The sequence below is a fragment of the Podarcis filfolensis genome, assembly GCF_964270895.1.
Source record: "Podarcis filfolensis genome assembly, chromosome: 2".
NCBI lineage: Eukaryota > Metazoa > Chordata > Lepidosauria > Squamata > Lacertidae > Podarcis > Podarcis filfolensis.
Window position 1 is genome coordinate 1,847,985 of NC_139605.1, and position 19,511 is coordinate 1,867,495.

Sequence of the window (19,511 nt, forward strand, 5' to 3'; positions counted from 1 at the left end):
AGAGCTGGTCTCAGAGGTGGTGTAGAGGACTCCCACACTGTTGGTTTGGGGGGACTGCAGCATCCATGTTGAGGCAACTGTTTCTGGGGTGGCTCAGGACTTTATGGCTGCCATGATGACCATGGGGCTGTCCCAACATATCACCATCCCAACGCATGTGACAGGCCACACTCTGGGCCTCATTTTCTCTTTAAAAACAACATATATATTATTTTCAAACAATATTTTATATACTCAAAACTTTTCCAAAAATACCATACAGGCTTCCCCCCAACACCCCCTGGTTTCCAACACCCCCCCCCCCCGCAGTTCCTTGCATCTAATCATATTTCTCCAAACTATTTGTTTTCCCTCTTATTTACCCTGATTTTACATTATACACTTTCATAAATGTTATATCAAACCTGCTAACGCAGTGGTCTTTAAGATAGTCTATAAATTTCTTCCATTCCTGATTGAACTTTTCTTCATCTTGGTATCTGATCTTCATGGTCATCTTTGCCATTTTGGCATAGTACATCATTTTAGTTATCCATTCTTCTTTTGTTAGTACCTTCTCTTCCTTCCACTTCTGGGCAAGCAACATTATTGCGGCTGTTGTCATATACATGAATAATCCTTTTAAGTCCCTTGGTAATTATTCTCCTGTTAATCCAAGTAAAAAGGCTTCTGGTTTTTTTTGGCAAAAGTTATTTTGTTATGCTTAATGTATGTAGGGTTTGGTGTCAGCGTTTCATGTGCTGTTCACTTGTGTTCCTTTGGGGGTGAGAGATGTTGGGATTGGCCTAGGGTGTGGTTGTTCATTTGTGGCTGGCTGTGGTGGTCTTTGTTTTCATGGGTGAGTGGGGTGGGTGGGTGTTTTGGATCAGGTTAGCCATATTGATTTGTATGCTGTTGGTGGGTTATTGTCATTGTCTTGTTGGGCTGTGTATGTGATAAAGGGGAGCCATACCTGGGTAAAGGCATTTTCTTCTGTTTGTCCCCGTGTCAGTTTCAGTTTTTTGGTTAATTTTTCTAGTAAGGGTGTTTCCCATACTATTTGGTACCATTGGTCCATGCTTACTCCTGACAGGTCTCTCCAGTGTCTTGTTATGGTGTTTCTGGCTGCTGAAAGTAGGTGGGTTATGAGTTCTTTGTGGTGTAAGTGGGCATTGTTGTCTTGGATACGTCCAGGAACCTCACCAAAATGCTGGAGAGGATGCACCTCCACAGGCACATAATAATAATAATAATAATAATAATAATAATAATAATAATAATATCTTTATTGTCATTGCCCCCTCTCAGGGACAACGAAATTACTTGAATGCTCCATAAAAACACTAATTAAAACAATACAGTATAGTACAGCAAGGAAGATTAGATGACTTTCAAAGTCCAGGCTTCCCATTCAGGGCTGAGATCGCTCTGGAGAAGAAGCTGTTCTTAAGACGGCTCGTTCTTGTCTTCATCGTCCTGTATCTCCGTCCCGACGGCAGGAGCTCGAAGAGACAGTGACCAGGATGCGATGGATCTTTTACTATGTCCAGTGCCTTCCTATGGCACCTTGTGGCATAAATCTGCTCTAAGGTGGAGAGTGGGCAGCCAACAATGCTCTCTGCTGCCTTAACAACTCTGCACAACCCCATCCTGTCCTGGGTAGTACAGCTTCCGTACCACACACATAAGCCATAGGTGAGCACGCTCTCAATGGCACAGTGATAGAAGGCAAGCAGCAGTTTCTGCGGAAGATGGTTTTTCCTTAGAATTCTCAAAAAGTACAGTCTCTGCTGCGCCTTCTTCACAAGCCCCCTTGTGTTGACACTCCAGGACAGATCCTCTTGTAATTCAATGCCCAAAAATCTGAACGTTGTTACCCTCTCCACACAGACCCCATCAATCAAAAGTGGCTGGATATTGCTCTTCTGTCTCCTGAAGTCCACCACAAGCTCCTTTGTCTTCCTTGTATTTATGAGCAAGTTGTTAGCTCTGCACCACTCTGTCAGCCGCTCCACCTCATCTCTATAGTGCGTTTCACCCTCCCTTTCAGGGATGAGCCCAATCACGGTTGTGTCATCTGCAAATTTGACAACCCTATTACTAGGGTGAGCAGCGACACAATCGTACGTGTAGAGAATATAAAGGAGCGGACTGAGTACGCATCCCTGTGGTGTTCCTATGTTAGTCTTAAGCATTTTAGAGGTATAAGGGCCCAACCGAACCCTCTGGGAGCGGTCTGACAAAAAGTCCAATATCCACCCACAAAGTGATAACGGAAGCCCCAGATCTTCCAGTTTAGACATCAGACGCTGTGGTAGAATGGTATTAAATGCCGAGCTGAAATCTAAAAAAAGCAGTCTGGCATAACCCCCCCGCTGCTCCAAATGTGCAAGGACGGCATGGAGGGCAATCGCCACAGCGTCCTCTGTCGATCTTTTCGTTTTATAAGCAAATTGGAATGTGTCCAGTCCCTCTGGTAGGCAGGCAATGACATGATTTCGTACCAGCTTTTCAAAGCACTTCATGATTATAGGTGTGAGTGCTACTGGACGAAAGTCATTCAGATCTTCTGGGTTAGGTTTTTTTGCTATTGGAACGATAATAGAGGACTTTAGGCAGGATGGAACAATAGCCTGGGCTAGGGATCGATTTAAAATCCCAGTGAAAACTCCTGCTAGTTGATCTGCACAGTCTCTCAATACCCTTCCAGCTACCCCATCTGGCCCTGTGGCCTTCCTTGGGTTGATTCCCTTCAACACCTTCCTCATCTCTTCTTTTTCCACAGAGACTGCTACATTCCTTTGTACTGATGATGGTGATGGTAGTGATGATGGCAAAGCCTTCCCAGGGAGTGGTGGTGGTGGTGGTGGTAGAGCCTCAGCAGGTGTTGCTGCAGATGTTACTTCAAAACGGGCAAAAAAGGCATTCAAATCCTCTGCGAGGGATGCCCCTCCCTCGTCTGCCAGGGAATCCTTGGATTTATACCAAGTGGCGGGAGTGCCCCAAAATCCAACTATTCTGGACAACACCCATACGAGAAATATGTAAAAGTCTGTTTAGATGTGTAGAAGTTGACATGTTCTTTAATCTATCTTTGGCTTAACCTTTTACTTAATAATATTTTGGATTTCCAAATAGATCTTCTTTATCTTGTCTTTTCCCAATAAATTTATTATTATTCTTGTGGGGTTTTTTGTACAAGAAAGTGGTATGAGAAATTTGGAGGTGGATAAGGCTATAAACAGCTACTAGCCCTTATAAATATGGCCTCCCATAGAGCCAGTGTGTTGTAGTGGTTAAGAGCGATAGTCACGTAATCTGGGGAACCGGGTTCGTGTCTCCGCTCCTCCACATGCAGCTGCTGGGTGACCTTGGGCCAGTCACACTTCTCTGAAGTCTCTCAGCCCCACTCACCTCACAGAGTGTTTGTTGTGGGGGAGGAAGGGAAAGGAGAATGTTAGCCGCTTTGAGACTCCTGAAGGAGAGTGAAAGGCGGGATATCAAATCCAAACTCTTCTTCTTCTTCTTCTTCTTCCTCCCTCCACTGTTTGAGGCAGGAAGACTCAGTTGTTGGGAATCCCATGTAGGGAAAGGGCTGCTGCACTGACCCCTTCCTTGTGGCCTTCCCTTTGGGGCAACTGGTTGTCCATTTTGAGAAGAAGATGCTGGACTTTATGGGCCCTTCGCCTGATCCAGCTTCAGGGCTCTTCTGATGTCAATCATATTCAGCCAAACTCAACTTTCTCCCTATTTGAACCTTGTCAGTCTCTTGAGTCAACATGTTTTTCTCCTGCTCTGCACCTGCTCCCAGAGGAGACCTTTCTTCCCCTTACAATTATCAGAACCACAGTGATCTGTTCTTATCCCCCATGAACACCCTTCGAATGCTGCCTTTGGGAACAATAACCCAAACATCAAAATCAAAAGCAGTAGGAGGTTATTTACTCCACCATGCCTGAAAGGTTTGGTATATAAAATATCTTGTGTGCCACAGAGGCCTTGCAGCCAAGATATACGTCAGGTGAAAGGGTGGAGGAGATAAGTCCCTGTGTAGCTTAATCAGAACATAGGAAGCTGCTTTCTAGCTTAGTACTATCTACTGACTGGTGGCAGCTCTCCAAGTAGAGGACATCTTTAGCCCTACCTGGAACAGTTGGGAGAGGATGGACCTGGCACTTGTTGGGTGCAAACCAATGCTCTACCACTGAGCTATAGCCTTTCCTCTTTGTCTCTATGGCCAGAGGTGGACACGTCTTTGCAAGAGTTTAGGCTTCTTCTGATTAGCTGGCTGTGGAGTTGAGGGGAACAATCAGTAAGGAAGTGTAGCTGGTGGATTCAGAATGATATCACTGCTCTTGTTGCTCCCTCTTGCAACCTACGGGATGCAGCAGAAGGCAAGATGCTCACTGAATCTGATCAGGGATATCAATTATGCTGTGAATTATTACAGGCCAGGAGACCATCTCATTAGTGGAATCGTATCTTCAAAATTCATTGGAGATCGTTTGCCCTTCACCTTCTCCAAAACCCCTTTTAACTTTGTTGATGCGTGAGTAATATATTGATGCGTTTCTTCTACACTCAATGCACTTGATGCACGTGGGTCAGCCCCTCTGAGATGAAAATGACTGAAGTTAGGGTGGGTCTCTCTTGGGGATCTTTGGGGCCCTGGAGGTCTATAGGGTATGCCTGTTGCAGTTTTTCTGTACTTAGCAAATGACATTCATTCTTTCATTGTGTCTCATGGAACCTTGGAGTATTTCTTGGCATGAAAACTGTGGAGTTCTCCCACTCTCAACCCAATAAAATCTTCTGGCCCCAGGACTGAGCCACTACCCTCACCTGGAGATGAACGGGAGATTGCTTCTCTCACTCAGAAAAGTGAATGTTGAAAGGCAGGCTTGTCCTTTATAGCTGGGTGCAATGATAGATGGGGATCACAATGTTCAATGCACAATTATTTTGCCCAGGCACAAAGCAATCTATGCAACTGAAAACTGTAACTCTCTACTATGCTTAGGCAGGTGCTCTTCTCATGCTTCTCATGCCAACCATTTAATGGGAAGCAATGTTTGTGAGATATATAATGCCTGGAGAAGACCTTAGATACAGTGGTGGCTACTGACCACTGGACAAAGTTGAGCCAGGCTTCCCAAATCTTCCCTGAGCCCGTGGAGTGGAGGATTCTAAGCCCTTGAAGGCTGTTGAGTCTCCCAGGCTGCACACCTGGTCCTTCAGGGACACAGTTACCCCATTCAGGATCAAGACCCACACCTGCCCAGCCCCTGTCCCCCCAAAACAGTTCTTCTGCCTTGTCAGGATTCAACCTCAATCTATTAGCCGTCATCCATCCTCCAACCACCACCAGACACTCACACAGGACATTCACTGCTTTCATTGGTTCCGATTTAAATGAGAGGTAGAGCTGAGTATAATTTGCATACTGATGAACACCCAGCCCAAACCCCCCATGGTTTCTCCCAGCAGCCTCATAGAGATGTATTTTTAAGAGTTTAGTATACTAGAAGTATTTTAGAAATCCTTAAGATATTTAGCAGGGAGAGGAGAAGAGAGTAACTGCTCATGGAGCCATCTAAGACCGGAAGTGTCGAGTCTCAGAAATGAGGAGCCATCATCAACTGTGTTTGGCTCCATTCCCTGGCTCCTCCCAAAACGTCATGCGATGTCATGTGATGTCATGCGTGTGATGTCATATGTGAAACCGTCCTCCTCAATCTTAGGCGTAAGTTTTTCTGTATTTATTTATTAAACTTATATGCTGCCATTCATCCTAAAATCTCAGGGCAGTTCAGAGAATAAAATACAGTTGGAGCCTCTGCCACTGGAGCTGGTGCTGGGTTCAGGGGGCTGGTTTGTGTCCTGGTTTTTACTCCATTCTCCTCTCCTGCAAAGATACCATGGGCATTGCCCCACTGTTCTCTGCTTACTGGGCTCCTTTACCATTGGGTTTGATTTACAAAAAAAAAAGAATGTGACTTTCAATTTCACTGAATCGAACACGACTATGTGGCATAATTCTTTTTGCAGCTCTGTGAATAAGAGGGCATGGCAAATTCTTAGCTTCTTGCTGGCCATTCAGGATGTCAATCTTAACTCCAGGCTCCTACCCAACATCACCCTGGGCTACAGCATCTATGAGACCCATTTTGATGGAAGAACAACTTCTGATGCCCTGACAGATCTGCTTGCTGGTGGGAAAATCAATATCCCAAACTACACCTGTGGAAGGCAGAAAACGTTACTGGCTGTTCTTGAACGGGGTGAATCCGACATCTCCATGCACATTGCAGGCATGTTGGGCATCTACAAAATCCCACAAGTAAGAATGGGCACACCTGACATTTGTCATCTCACAAAACAACAAATTATGCTGAGGATACTATAACTATTTTATTAAATAAATTGAGCAAAATGGTAGTAAGAAAGGAACGTAATGCTAAATGTACAACTGCTTCAATATAGATATCCTTCAATGTGCATTAACGCATCAATAAATAACCGATCTCCCCCCCCCCATCTACAAATAATGTAATAAAAAGCCATGCTAAAGGTGGAATAATACTTGGAGGTGACTTCAATGGTATGATTTCATCTATGGTTGACAGATCTCAAGCAATGCAATCTAGCCAATACCTTTAATAGAATAATGGAAGAAAATAGCTTGATAGATATTTGGAGAATCTACTATCCTAATGATAAAGATCTCACTTTCTATTCTCATGTCTACAATTCATATTTCCATAGAGATTTTCTCTCTTTGCTTCATGCCCAGTAGCAAAGATGACTAAAACTGAAATCCACTCAATGATTTATGCTGATTATGCCCCAATATTGCTAAAGATACAACTTGCAGAAACTCGATATGACAAATTATTATGTTTGGACAACTACGTCTTGCCAATTGAAAGAGTTAGAAATGAGCCAAAATATTACTCTAGAGGTAACCTGGCCAGTAAGCTGGGATGCAGCAGAAACCTATAGTTGTGCAATATTGATACAAAAAATATCTGAAAAATGGAAAACGTTTACCCCAAAAGAGAAATATTTAATTCAGAAAAAATCATTTTTTAAAAAAGTTAATAAGCAAAGACCAGATCCGGGGTCAATGGAGAAATGAAATAAGATCGGTATACCAAAAACTTCAAACTGAAAAATGGAAGACAATGCATTGACTCAGGCATACCACAGTGGTGGTTTGAAAATAGCCATCTAAATTACTTTCATATCAACTATAATATAGGCAAGCAAGAATCTTAATTGTATGTATAAGACATAAAAACTAACTACTTCCTTAGAAATAGCAAACTTTTTTCTAGTGGTACTCACTGGTACACGGTACTTGCACTACGGCCCCGCCCCCAGTCTTGGCTTCTATAGCAAGTGTGTGAGGAGGGCACACCTTTTTTCCTGCCCCCATGGCTGTGGGTCCATCCTACTACCAGCCGTGGTGGAAGCGCTTCCTCCTCATTCTGTGACAGCACAGCTGCAGGAAGGTGCCAGGCTGCTGCTGCACCAGTCACCACCATTCAGGCAGCTCTGCGGCCGGTGGAAGTTGCTGTTGGATTATCACCCGCCCGGGACCACTGCCAGCATCCCGAAGCACTCCAGGGCGATTAGTCCGGTGGTCATCCTCTGGCTGCCGTTCAGGAATCCTCCTTCAGTCCAGAGAGACCGATAATTAAGCAACTTCGCTCTTATGAGAAAAGCACACTAATTCCCTTCTGCACAAAACATCAGAAGGAAAAGGCAGTTCGTAGATTTCATCTACTTTATTAAACTGCGTACAAAACAACACGCATGGCTGGCTGTCTCAAACAGCCCAGCTTGTGAGTACTACGACTCAACACTGCTCCAGTCCAGGAGCGGAAGGGACGAACGTAACTCCACCCCGGTTACGCTGAAGACAGTCTGAGAACTGACTCACACTTCCTTTCTCACGCTGTGAGACATCTGATGTAAACAGCTCTTGCTGTTTCCTGGCAGCTTGGCAGCTGGTGAGAACCGAAATGGTGGACAGCCGGTAAGCTGAGTCTGTTATAGCAATGGCAGCCAGGCTGGGCAACATCAAAAGGACTCTATCTTCCTTGAATACCTAACAGATTCTGGGGTTGCGGCGCTCATCTTGCTTTATTGGCCAAGGGAGCCGGCGTACAGCTTCCGGGTCATGTGGCCAGCATGACTAAGACGCTTCTGGCGAACCAGAGCAGCGCACGGAAACGCCGTTTACCTTCCCGCCGGAGCGGTTCCTATTTATCTACTTGCACTTTGACGTGCTTTCAAACTGCTAGGTTGGCAGGAGCTGGGACTGAGCAACGGGAGCTCACCCCGTCACAGGGATTCGAACCGCCAACCTTCTGATTGGCAAGTCCTAGGCTCTGTGGTTTAACCCACAGTGCCACCTGCGTCAAAGTCTTACTCTTAGAGTAATAAGTCACCGAGGAACAGGTACAAAGCATAATTTATTCATTGATAAATGAAAGCAACCTATATAAACTTTCCACTAATAAAATAACAAGTTAATACAACAATTATCTACAAATCTTCCACCTCCAAAAAACCTCCTAGAGTTTAGCAGCTATAAATGTACCTATTCCTAGCAAATGGACCTAAACCAGCTGAATCATATAGAACACTTCCTTTGCTAAACGAAGGTGCTGAGGTATGGTCCTCTGTAATCGCAAAGCTTTTAAGTGGTTTATACATTGCTAAAATAAAATTAAAATACTATATTTCAAATAAGGTTGAGGTTGATAATTAAATTTGTCCTGAAAAGCAAAGCATCGGTCTCTTTCCCTTCTCTCACCAGCTCAGTTCTGGCTTTGTTCTTCATGATAAAAAACAGTCCCCTTTTGTCAACTCAATGGCCCCAAATGAAGACGCTCAGTACCAGGGGGTGGTCCAACTCCTCCTGCACTTCAGATGGACATGGGTCGGCCTCTTTGCTTCAGACAATGGCAATGGAGAAAAGTTCTTGAGCACTTTGACACCTCTGATGAGCAAAAGCGAAATTTGTGTTGCCTTCACCGAAAGAGTACAACGGAAAACTTCCATGTGGTTCTCTCATGAACCATCTGCCATGTGGAGACAAGTTAATGTATTTGTTTACTACACAGATACTCAGTATGGATTTTTTGTCATCATAGAGGTACAGTCTTTCTTTGAAAGGACACAAACTGGGGGGAAAGTCTGGATCACCACAGGCCTTCAGGACACCATCTTGTTTTATGAGATGGAGGCCTTCCGATATGCCCATGGTTCTTTGTCTTTTGTAATAAAGACCAAACAAGGGGCAAAAAAGGACTACTATGAGCCAATAGCTTCTGCTTCTTGGTGGAACGCATATGAATGTTCATATTCAGAGCATGCTTCATCCGTGAGGAGTTGGGAAAGATGCAGGGAGAAGGAGACATTGCTTCCCCAGGAGGAGATTGAAGGAATCCACTCCCAAGACAGTTATATCACTTACTATAGTGTCCAAGTTGTGGCTCAAGCCTTGAATGCAGCCTATTCATCCAGATCAAAGCAGAGGTTGATGGTGGGTGGAGGAGACAAGATGGAGCTTCAAAGTCTACAGCCATGGCAGGTATGGCCTCTAGCGCGATATAGATATAGATGATATAGATATAGATATAGATATAGATATATCGAGATAGAGATAGAGATAGAGATAGAGATAGAGATAGAGATAGAGATAGAGATATATAATACACACACACACACAAACACACTCATATATGCACACTGTATAAGATTTCTTAGTTTACAAAATAAGTGCATTTTCCTTTTTTCAAGTTGTGTTTTCTACAGATCAATTTCATTTGTTGTGAGACATTAGTGTTGCATATAAGTTAGGTTAGGAAGAAATAAGGGGGAGAAGAGGGGGAGGAGGAGTGGTGAGTAGGGTGGGGTGGTTATGTTTCTATTCTTCTACTTAGTGTATGTTTGGGATATAAGTTTAAGGAAGGGGGCGGGGTTTTAGCTCCAGTTTGTTTGTAACGTGATGAGAGGGCCATTATGTCTTGTTCTATTTTGCTAATATTTGAAGAGGTTTGTTTTTTTAAGGGATTCTTTCTCTTTTATGCAGGCTCCTCTTGTGACCGCTTTTATTGCATCCCGAAGGAAGGGGGTTGTTATATTGTCTACATCATTTTCTTTGAAGTAGTTTTGGAGTGTTTTTGTGAGACTCCCTCTAATTAGCTCATTTGTGGTTAGGATGGGACTGAAGGGCCATGATGGGGTGTTTTATGTTTCTTCTCATATATTAAGGGCAAATTCTACTGGGGCAGGATCTGTGATTTTAATGCTGCCTTTGTTCACAGATCCAACTAAGGGGATCAGACCTAGTGTGAGCAGAATGCTATCTAGTCTGCACACTGTGCCGTGGCACCCAGAATGGAACCTGTAGCAATTTGCAAGAGTCCCTAAATGTTTGGGGTTGCCTTCAGAGGAAGGTTGCCCATGGGGATGTAGGGTGGGTGTTTTTCAGAAAGATGCCTCTCATATTTAGGTTGAGGTCACCTCCCAGGATTGCTTCCCCTTTGGAGAAGGAAAAGAATTTGTTTAGGTTTTTTGGATGAACTCAGTTGTTTTGTGTTTGGGGCATATATGGAGCCAATTGTCAGTTTAGTTTTGCTATCTAGTGTCCCTTTAGCAAAAATGAATCTGCCTATTTTGTTTTTTAGCACTGTCGTGGCTTTGAAGTTCAGGTCTCTACTGAGTATTATGGCTACTCCGCGGGCCTTTCCTGAACCAGGTGCAATCCCTTGTTGACTGAAGCAGGGATCACCCAGGAGTTTGCTTCTTTTCGGTGGATTGTGTATTTCCTGTAGGAAAGGAATGTGTGGTTTCATGGTGTTCACATACGAAGTGATGCGTTTTCTTTTCATAGGGTTTCCCAACCCCCTCACATTTAATGTAATTGCTTTTAAGCTAGCCATCTTGCTTATCTACTTTATAGGATGATTCCATGCCAACCCATCTGCGTTGACCTGTGTCTCTCACCTTGTATTGTCTATAAAACCTATTAAGTTGCGCTAACATAAAGTGTGATGGGTGGGGAAGGAAGGGTAGAATTAGATATGGGTTAAAGAGTGGGGGGTAGAATACAGAAATGGCCTCTCGCTTTTGAAGATTGTGATTTATTTTCCAACTCTGGAATAATCATAATAGGAACACAGCATACCCTACAGGTGTCTTGGAAAAACTGGGACATCCCATTTTCTTCTCATGTGTGCACAGCAGCCATGTCCCCATATGACAAGTGAAGGAATATCCAACCAATGATTTCCTCCTCCAAATGTCTTTATAATCTGTGACTTTCAGGTCCTGATGCCATTGTATAGCCATCTTGCTCTCTGTGGACAATGTCAGCTCCCTTGGCCTGAAAGTGGAGATGAGCGCCACACCCCAAAGTCAAATTTGATTGGAATTAACCTTCCAGGGGTCTTTTACCTTTAAAAAAAACCTTATATCATTCTTTATATACTTTCATTTAAGATTGATGCTATAGAAAACAGGATCCTGTAGTAGAAAGATGACTCCACCCTTCTTAGACTTTTGTGTTCCACCTTTACTAAATCCATTATGACCATTCTTTACATACATTACCAATTAATAAGTCTTTACTAATATATGCCATCCAACGTGGTTTTCTCTGTTATTCTAGCTTCATTCATTCTTGAAAGAAGTCCATCTGTCTTCTAATACTTCAGCTGATGCACAGTACTTGGATGAGAATGGGGCACTGGCCATTGACTTTGATATTGTGAATTGGGTGCTGTTTCCTAATAATTCTCATTCTAGTGTGAAAATTGGGAGCATAGAGAGACAGAAGTCCTCAAATCTAAAGTTCACCATTAATCCAGAGGCAATAGTATGGCCCACACTGAGTAAGAAGGTAGGATAAATGTTATGTGCCTTTTTAATATCTCTGATTCCTGCTATACTCTAACAGCTTGTTGAACATTAGCAGTTTGAAAGCTTCCCAGTGCCAGTAGATAAATAAGTATCACTGTGGCGGGAAGGTAAACCGTGTTTCTGTGCACTCTGGATCTTGTCACAGTCCTCCCTGCACTAGACGTCGTTTAGACATGCTGGCCATATGACTTGGAAAGTTGTCTGCGGACAAACATCGGCTCCCTGATGCTGCCCTGTCTTTACTGGAATTACAGAGGAAAAGTAGAAGTTTAAGATTAAGATTGATTCCAGAAAATGAAAAGGACAATTTGATAGAATACCTTACAAAAGAATTTTTGGAATTTTGGCAGGACAGCTTGAAAGAAGAGGAATTTAAGATAATAACTGCTTTCAGACTGGGCAGGAAACAAAACAGAAAGAGCCCTAGAGACTGTTTAATAACTCTGAGATCTCAGGAGGAGAGAGACAAGATATTAAATTTACATTTTCAAAGAGCTCTTGAGATTGAAGACTTTCGTGTGCAGATTTTCAAAGATATTCCTAAATATATCTTGGAAGTGAGGACCTACTACAAGGACTTGGTCACCTTACTGAGAAAGAACAACATACCATTCAGATGGGAGTTTCCGCAAGGCCTGTTTCAACTACAAAGGAAAGAAAATTAAGATAAAAACAGTGCAAGACAAAGAACAATTTTTGGCAAGGAATGAGGAGGACCTCTGGAAGGAAACGGTGGACACTACAGACCTAGCAGAAATACCAGACATTTCAAACTTATCTTTTGCAATTAAAACACCAACAGAAGAAGGCCTGCTTGGAGCAGTTGGAGGAGTAACCAAGTAAATAACAAGATGTCTCTGCAAATTTTAAGCTGGAATTGTAATGGACTGAATCTCCCCAGAAAAAGGAGGGAGGTGTTTCATATTTTAAAAAAAGAACAATTGGACTTGATTTGTTTACAAGAAACTCACGTGACCAGAGTGCACCGAAAATTACTTATTAATAAAAGATTAGGACAAGAATTTATTTCATCTGATAAAGTGAAGAAAAGAGGAGTGGTGATTTATGCAAAGGAAAAGTTGGTTCCCAAATTAATATTTAAAGATGAACAAGGAAGATATTTGGCAATTGAAATTCAAGTTCAAGGAGAAAAATTATTAATAATAGGAGTTTACGCACCGAACGAAGGGAAGTCAGAATTTTTTAAGAAATTGCATGAGACATTAATGGACTATTTGGATTATAATGTAATTTTAATGGGAGATATGAACGGAGTCGTCTCCACAAATATGGACAAAGCACAAAGACAGGTGGTCTCCAAGGATGGGAGACTACCTAAGACCTTTTTTGAAATGACTGATAATATGAATTTGATTGACATTTGGAGAACAAGGAACCCTCTTGAGAGAGAGGGAACTTTCTTTTCTGAGGCAAAAATGACTTGGACCAGAATTGACCAAATATGGATAACTAGTGGGATGGCTTCAAAGATTAAGAAAGTGGAAATCTGCCCAAAGACTTGTTCCGACCATAATGCTGTAAAGATGGAGATGAACCCAACAACAGCTGGCTCCTTTAGATGGAGGATGAATGACTCCCTGTTTAGAGATAAAGAGGTGTACAAAAAGGCCCAGAAAGTGGTAAAGGACTATTTTGAGATAAATCTGAGAACAGAAGTGGAAAAAAGAGTAATTTGGGACACAAGTAAAGCCGTCATGCGAGGATTTTTAATACAACAGAATGCCATAAAAAGGAAGAGACAGAATGAGCAAAAGGACAAGATCTTGGAAAAGATAAAAGAAGGAGAAAAAAGATTGAGATCTAAACCAAAGTCACATGAAATTTTGAGAGAAATTAAGTTTTACCAGAGACAATATATGGAATTGATGAACCAAGAGATAGAATGGAAAATAAAACAAATGAGACAAAAGACATTTGAATCGGCAGATAAATGTGGGAAACTTTTGGCATGGCAATTGAAGAAGAGACAAAAACAGAATACGGTTACAAACTTAGAAGTGGAGGGAAAGAACATCTATAAACCAAATGAGATTAGAAACTGTTTTCAGAGCTATTTCAGGAGACTTTATGCACAAGGGCCGGTGAATGAAATAGAAATAGAAGAATTTCTTAAAAAGTATGGATTACAAAAAAATTCTGAACAGAGCAAAGTGATTTTGAACCAGAAGATAACTGAGCAAGAAATAGAGGGAGCCATTCAAAACATGCAATTGGGAAAATCTCCAGGACCCGATGGACTGACCTCCAGATACTACAAAGCTCTGAAAGAATGGCTTATACAACCGTTGAAGGAGGTCTGCAATGAAATTTTAGAGGGGAAGAAGGCACCTGAATCGTGGAAAGAAGCTTATATTACACTTATACCAAAGACAGAGACTGAAAAGAACCAGGTTAAGAACTACTGCCCTATATCACTACTCAATGTGGATTACAAAATTTTTGCAGACATTTTGGCAAAAAGATTGAAAAGAGTTTTGGTGGGGGAGATTCATAAAGACCAAGCGGGCTTTCTTCCAGGAAGACATTTGTCAGATAATGTGAGAAACATAATAGACATTATGGAGTTACTGGAAGTTAATATTAATACTAAGGCAGTTTTAATATTTGTGGATGCGGAGAAAGCCTTTGACAATATTTCTTGGAATTTTATGAAAAAGAATCTCCAAGGGATGGGGGTAGGCCAAGGTTTTGAAAATGGTATAGGTGCAATTTATTCTGAACAAAAAGCAAAATTGATTGTAAATAATGTGGTTACAGAAGAATTTGCTATTGAGAAAGGGACACGACAGGGATGCCCAATATCCCCACTACTTTTTATATCGGTCCTGGAGGTCTTATTAAACATGATTAGAGAGGACCAGCTGGTTAAGGGGGTCCAGGTCGGAGCTAAACAGTATAAACTGAGAGCATTTGCAGATGATCTAGTTTTAACCTTGCAAGAGCCAGAGACTAGTACGAAAAGAGTTTTAGAACTAATACAAGTATTTGGTCAAGTAGCAGGCTTTAAGCTGAACAAACAGAAAACGAAAGTACTGGACAAAAATTTAACAGCTGTTGAAAGGGAGAAGTTTCAGAGTGAAACTGGTTTAACGGTAGCAAAGAAGGTGAAATACCTGGGGATTAATTTGACATCCAAGAATGTGAACTTATTTAAAGATAATTATGAGAAATGTTGGACAGAAGTTAAGAAAGATCTAGAAATATGGTTAAATTTAAGACTTTCCTTGTTGGGCCGAATTGCTGTTATCAAGATGAATGTCTTGCCGAGAATGTTGTTTTTGTTTCAAACATTGCAGATTTTGGACAAAATGGATTGTTTCAAGAGGTGGCAAAAAGATATATCTAGATTTGTCTGGCAGGGCAAAAAGCCCAGAATAAAATTTAAGATATTAACTGATGCAAAAGAAAGAGGGGGGTTTGCCCTGCCGGACTTAAAGCTGTATTATGAATCAGCGGCCTTTTGCTGGCTGAAAAACTGGCTGCTTCTTGAAAACACAGACATTTTGGATTTGGAAGGGTTCAATAACAGATTTGGCTGGCATGCATATATATGGTATGACAAGGTTAAAACTCATCAAGGTTTCAAAAACCATATTGTTAGGAAAGCATTATATAATGTTTGGATTCGATATAAAGATTTGTTGGAAAATAAAACCCCCAGGTGGTTGTCACCAATGGAAGCTAAGGAAGTGAAAAAACTAAATATGGAATCCAAATGGCCAAAATATTGGGAAATTATAGAGTATGAGGAGGGAAAAGTGAAATTGCAGAGTTATGAGAAACTGAAGTCTAAAGTAAGAGACTGGCTTCATTACTACCAAATAAATGAAGTCTTTAAACAGGACAGGAAAATTGGCTTCCAGGTGGAGAGGTCAAAATTAGAAACAGAGCTTTTGGAACCCAATACTAAGAATTTGTCAAGAATGTATAACTTGCTGTTGAAATGGAACACACAGGATGAGACGGTTAAATCAGCTATGATTAAATGGGCACAAGACATCGGGCATGACATTATGTTTGCTGACTGGGAACAGTTATGGACTACCGGTATAAAGTTCACGGCATGTAATGCCTTAAGAGAGAACATTATGAAAATGATTTATAGGTGGTACATGACCCCAGTCAAGCTTGCAAAAATTTACCACACGCCCAATAATAAATGTTGGAAATGTAAGGAAACTGAAGGTACTTTTTACCACCTTTGGTGGACGTGCCCAAGGGTCAAGGTCTTCTGGGAAATGATTTATAATGAAATGAAAAAGGTGCTTAAATGCACATTCGGGAAGAAACCAGAGGCCTTTCTCCTGGGCATGGTGGGCCAATTGGTGTCAAGGAAAGATAGGACGTTCTTTATGTACGCAACAACAGCAGCAAGAGTACTTTTAGCAAAGTATTGGAAGACACAAGAACTACCCACACTGGAAGAATGGCAGACCAAGGTGATTGACTACATGGGACTGGCGGAGATGACTGGCAGAATCCGTGACCAAGGGAGAGAGACGGTGGAAGAAGATTGGAAGAAATTTAAAGTTTATCTTAAGAACTGTTGCAAAATTAATGAATGTTAAAATGTCTTGGGTTATGTAAAATAGAATTGCAGGGACAAACAATTGGATATGAGAAAAAGGATTTAAAAAAGTGCCACAAGTTGAAATTAGGGGTTGCTGGAAAGATTTAAAACAGGGATGCAGAAAAGGGAGGTATGGGGAAGTCGATGAAAGAAGGTTTAAGGAAAAAATGTTAAGAAATTATACGTGTTTATATGTTTGTTTGTTTATGTATTGTCTTGTCTTGTCTTTTAAAATGTGTTAAAAAACCAATAAAAAATTTATTAAAAAAAACAAACATCGGCTCCCTCGGCCTGAAAGCAGAGATGAGCGCCACACCCCAAAGTTGAATTTGACTGGACTTAACCATCCAGGGGTCCTTTTCTTTAACCTTTTCTTTTTTTACCTTATAACAATTTTATATAGTTTCCTTTAAGACTGGTGCTATAAAAAAGGATACTGTAGTAGAAAGTTCACCATTAACCCAGAATCAATAGTACTGTACGGCCCACATTGTGTAAGAAAGTAGGAGAAATGTTACATGCCTCTTTAATATCTATGGTATATTCTACATTCTAACAGCTTGTTGAACATTACGTATGAGGCTTTTATTGCAGTCATGGAAACTTCCTTGGAGATAATGAGCTTAATGGATCTCACTGTTGTATAAGCATGTATAAAATCTGACAATGAATGAGGCTTACAAAATGAATTACAAAATGAACAGCTGTAATAAATATTTATTCATCCAGCTGGGAAAGCTTCCTAAAATGAAAATGGGAAGTGCAGATATGCCTCACGAGAAAACTAGGTGTCAAGTTCTGCAGCCTTCATGCCAACCTCAACAACACCATTTAGCCTTTGAATCAAAGCAGAAGTCAGTCAGTCCAGCCGTATTTCACAACTGTACAAACACATAGCAGATGTGATGGGAACTGTATCATGAGTTGTTTTAGTGCTCCATTTTGTAGGAGTTTTTTATGATGGCTGGTTCAATTCTCATGTTTTTTCTTATTTTGATCCTAGCATTGCCGTTAAGCTCTTGTTCCTCATATATTTCATGCTGCCTGGATTGTATGTATGTACAGAAAAGTGTTAAAGGGAAGAAGCAGAAAAACTAAAGAGATTTCACAGCCATACTGCTCTAAAGTATGGCAAAAAAGAGATCACTCCTAATTTGGCCTGAGCTCACTTTGGGCCATTGGAAGTAAAGATGCTTTTAATGTTTCACGCTTTATTATATTTTGATCTGTGCGGGAAGCTGCCCAGAGTGACTGGGGTAACCCAGCTAGATGGGTGGGGAATAAACAACAACAACAACAACAACAATGATAATCTTCCCAAAACTCAACAATCCATTTCCTAAAGCCTCAATGCTCCTCCTTCTATTTATTTCCAGACCACGCCTCATGCAAGATGCACAAAGAGCTGTTGCCCTGGATATGCCAAGAAGATTCAGGAAGGGAAGCCTCCGTGCTGCTATGACTGCGCTCCCTGCTCAGAAGGGACAATCTCCACTCAGGAAGGTAGGACACGACATCAGTGGAAAGAAGCCATGGGTTGAAACTTCTCTACCAGTGAACACAGTGTTCTTTATTGACTGTTCCCATATGCCAACCAATTCCCACAATTGTAACAGCATCCAGACTGCTCTAGGTGTGTGACTAATGTTAGGATAATTATGTCTCTTTTACTCTGTGCAGATGCCAATGAATGCATCAAATGTCCAGAAGATCAGCATCCAAACAAGGAGCGAGATCAATGTGTCCCCAAAGCAATAACCTTCTTGTCCTATGAAGATTATTTGGGGGTCCTCCTGGCTTCCTTTGCCCTCCTCTTATCCTCAACCACAGGCTTTGTTTTGGGACTATTCATGAAATACAATGAAACTCCCCTAGTCAAAGGCAACAACAGAGACCTCACTTACATCCTCCTCTTCTCCCTTCTGTTTTCCTTTTTGTCCTCTTTCCTCTTCATCAGCCGGCCAAGGAAAGTCACCTGTCTTCTCCGACAAATGGTCTTCAGCATCATCTTCTCATCTGCCGTCTCTTCTGTGTTGGCAAAAACCATCACTGTGGTGTTGGCCTTCTTGGCCACCAAGCCAGGGAACAGGCTGAGGAAATGGCTGGGGAAAAGTCTGGCCAACTCCATTGTCATTTCCTGTTCCACTGTCCAAGTTGTCATCTGCACCACCTGGCTGGGACTTTCTCCTCCATTCCCAGACTCTGACATGAGCTCCTTACCTGGAGAGATCATCTTGCAATGCAATGAAGGCTCTGTTGCTATGTTTTACGCTGCCCTCGGCTACATGGGTTTCCTGGCTGCCATCTGCTTTACGGTGGCTTTCCTAGCCAGGAATCTGCCTGGGGCCTTCAATGAAGCCAAGCTGATCACCTTCAGCATGCTGGTCTTCTGCAGTGTTTGGGTGTCCTTTGTGCCCACCTACCTGAGCACCAAGGGAAAATACATGGTAGCTGTGCAGGTCTTCTCTATCTTGGCTTCCAGTGCTGGGCTTCTGGGCTTTATCTTCATGCCCAAGTGCTACATTATTATACTGAAGCCCGAACTGAACACGAAGGAGTACCTGATGGCAAAAAAATAAACAGAGAGAGTGAGAGAGATAATCCATTTTTCTTTTTGTTGTTGTTTAGTCATTTAGTCGTGTCTGACTCTTCGTGACCCCCTGGACCAGAGCACGCCAGGCACTCCTGACTTTCACTGCCTCCCGCAGTTTCGTCAAACTCATGCAGGTAGCTTCGAGAACACTATCCAACCATCTTTCCTTTGGTCTGCATTAAAAGCATTGTTAATCACTTTCAACAGGTGATGCTGAATTTTTGTGTTTCTCTAGGGAGCTCAGGAGTTCAGTTGTTTAAAACTGCCATTTTCCTCTCAGTATGACACCTCATTCACTTTGCTCAGTTGATATTTTACCTTTCAGCATCACTGCCTTCTCACTTTAGTCACTCTGCCCTTTCTATTCCTCAACTGTCTCATGGCCCTGAGTTCTGGAAGACCTGCTCCCTG

General features: G+C 42.0%; 1 protein-coding gene across 1 annotated transcript; it reads left to right on the forward strand.

Moving 5' to 3' along the window:
- Nucleotides 1–4,319: 4,319 nt before the first annotated feature.
- Nucleotides 4,320–19,086, forward strand: LOC310758150 (vomeronasal type-2 receptor 26-like; the record flags this gene model as incomplete). Its single annotated transcript, XM_083604080.1, has 6 exons — nucleotides 4,320–4,528; nucleotides 6,028–6,319; nucleotides 8,807–9,583; nucleotides 11,666–11,896; nucleotides 17,884–18,010; nucleotides 18,188–19,086. 6 exons carry the CDS (start codon nucleotides 4,320–4,322, stop codon nucleotides 19,084–19,086), a joined length of 2,535 nt encoding a protein of 844 aa, XP_083460206.1.
- Between the last annotated feature and the right edge of the window lie 425 nt (nucleotides 19,087–19,511).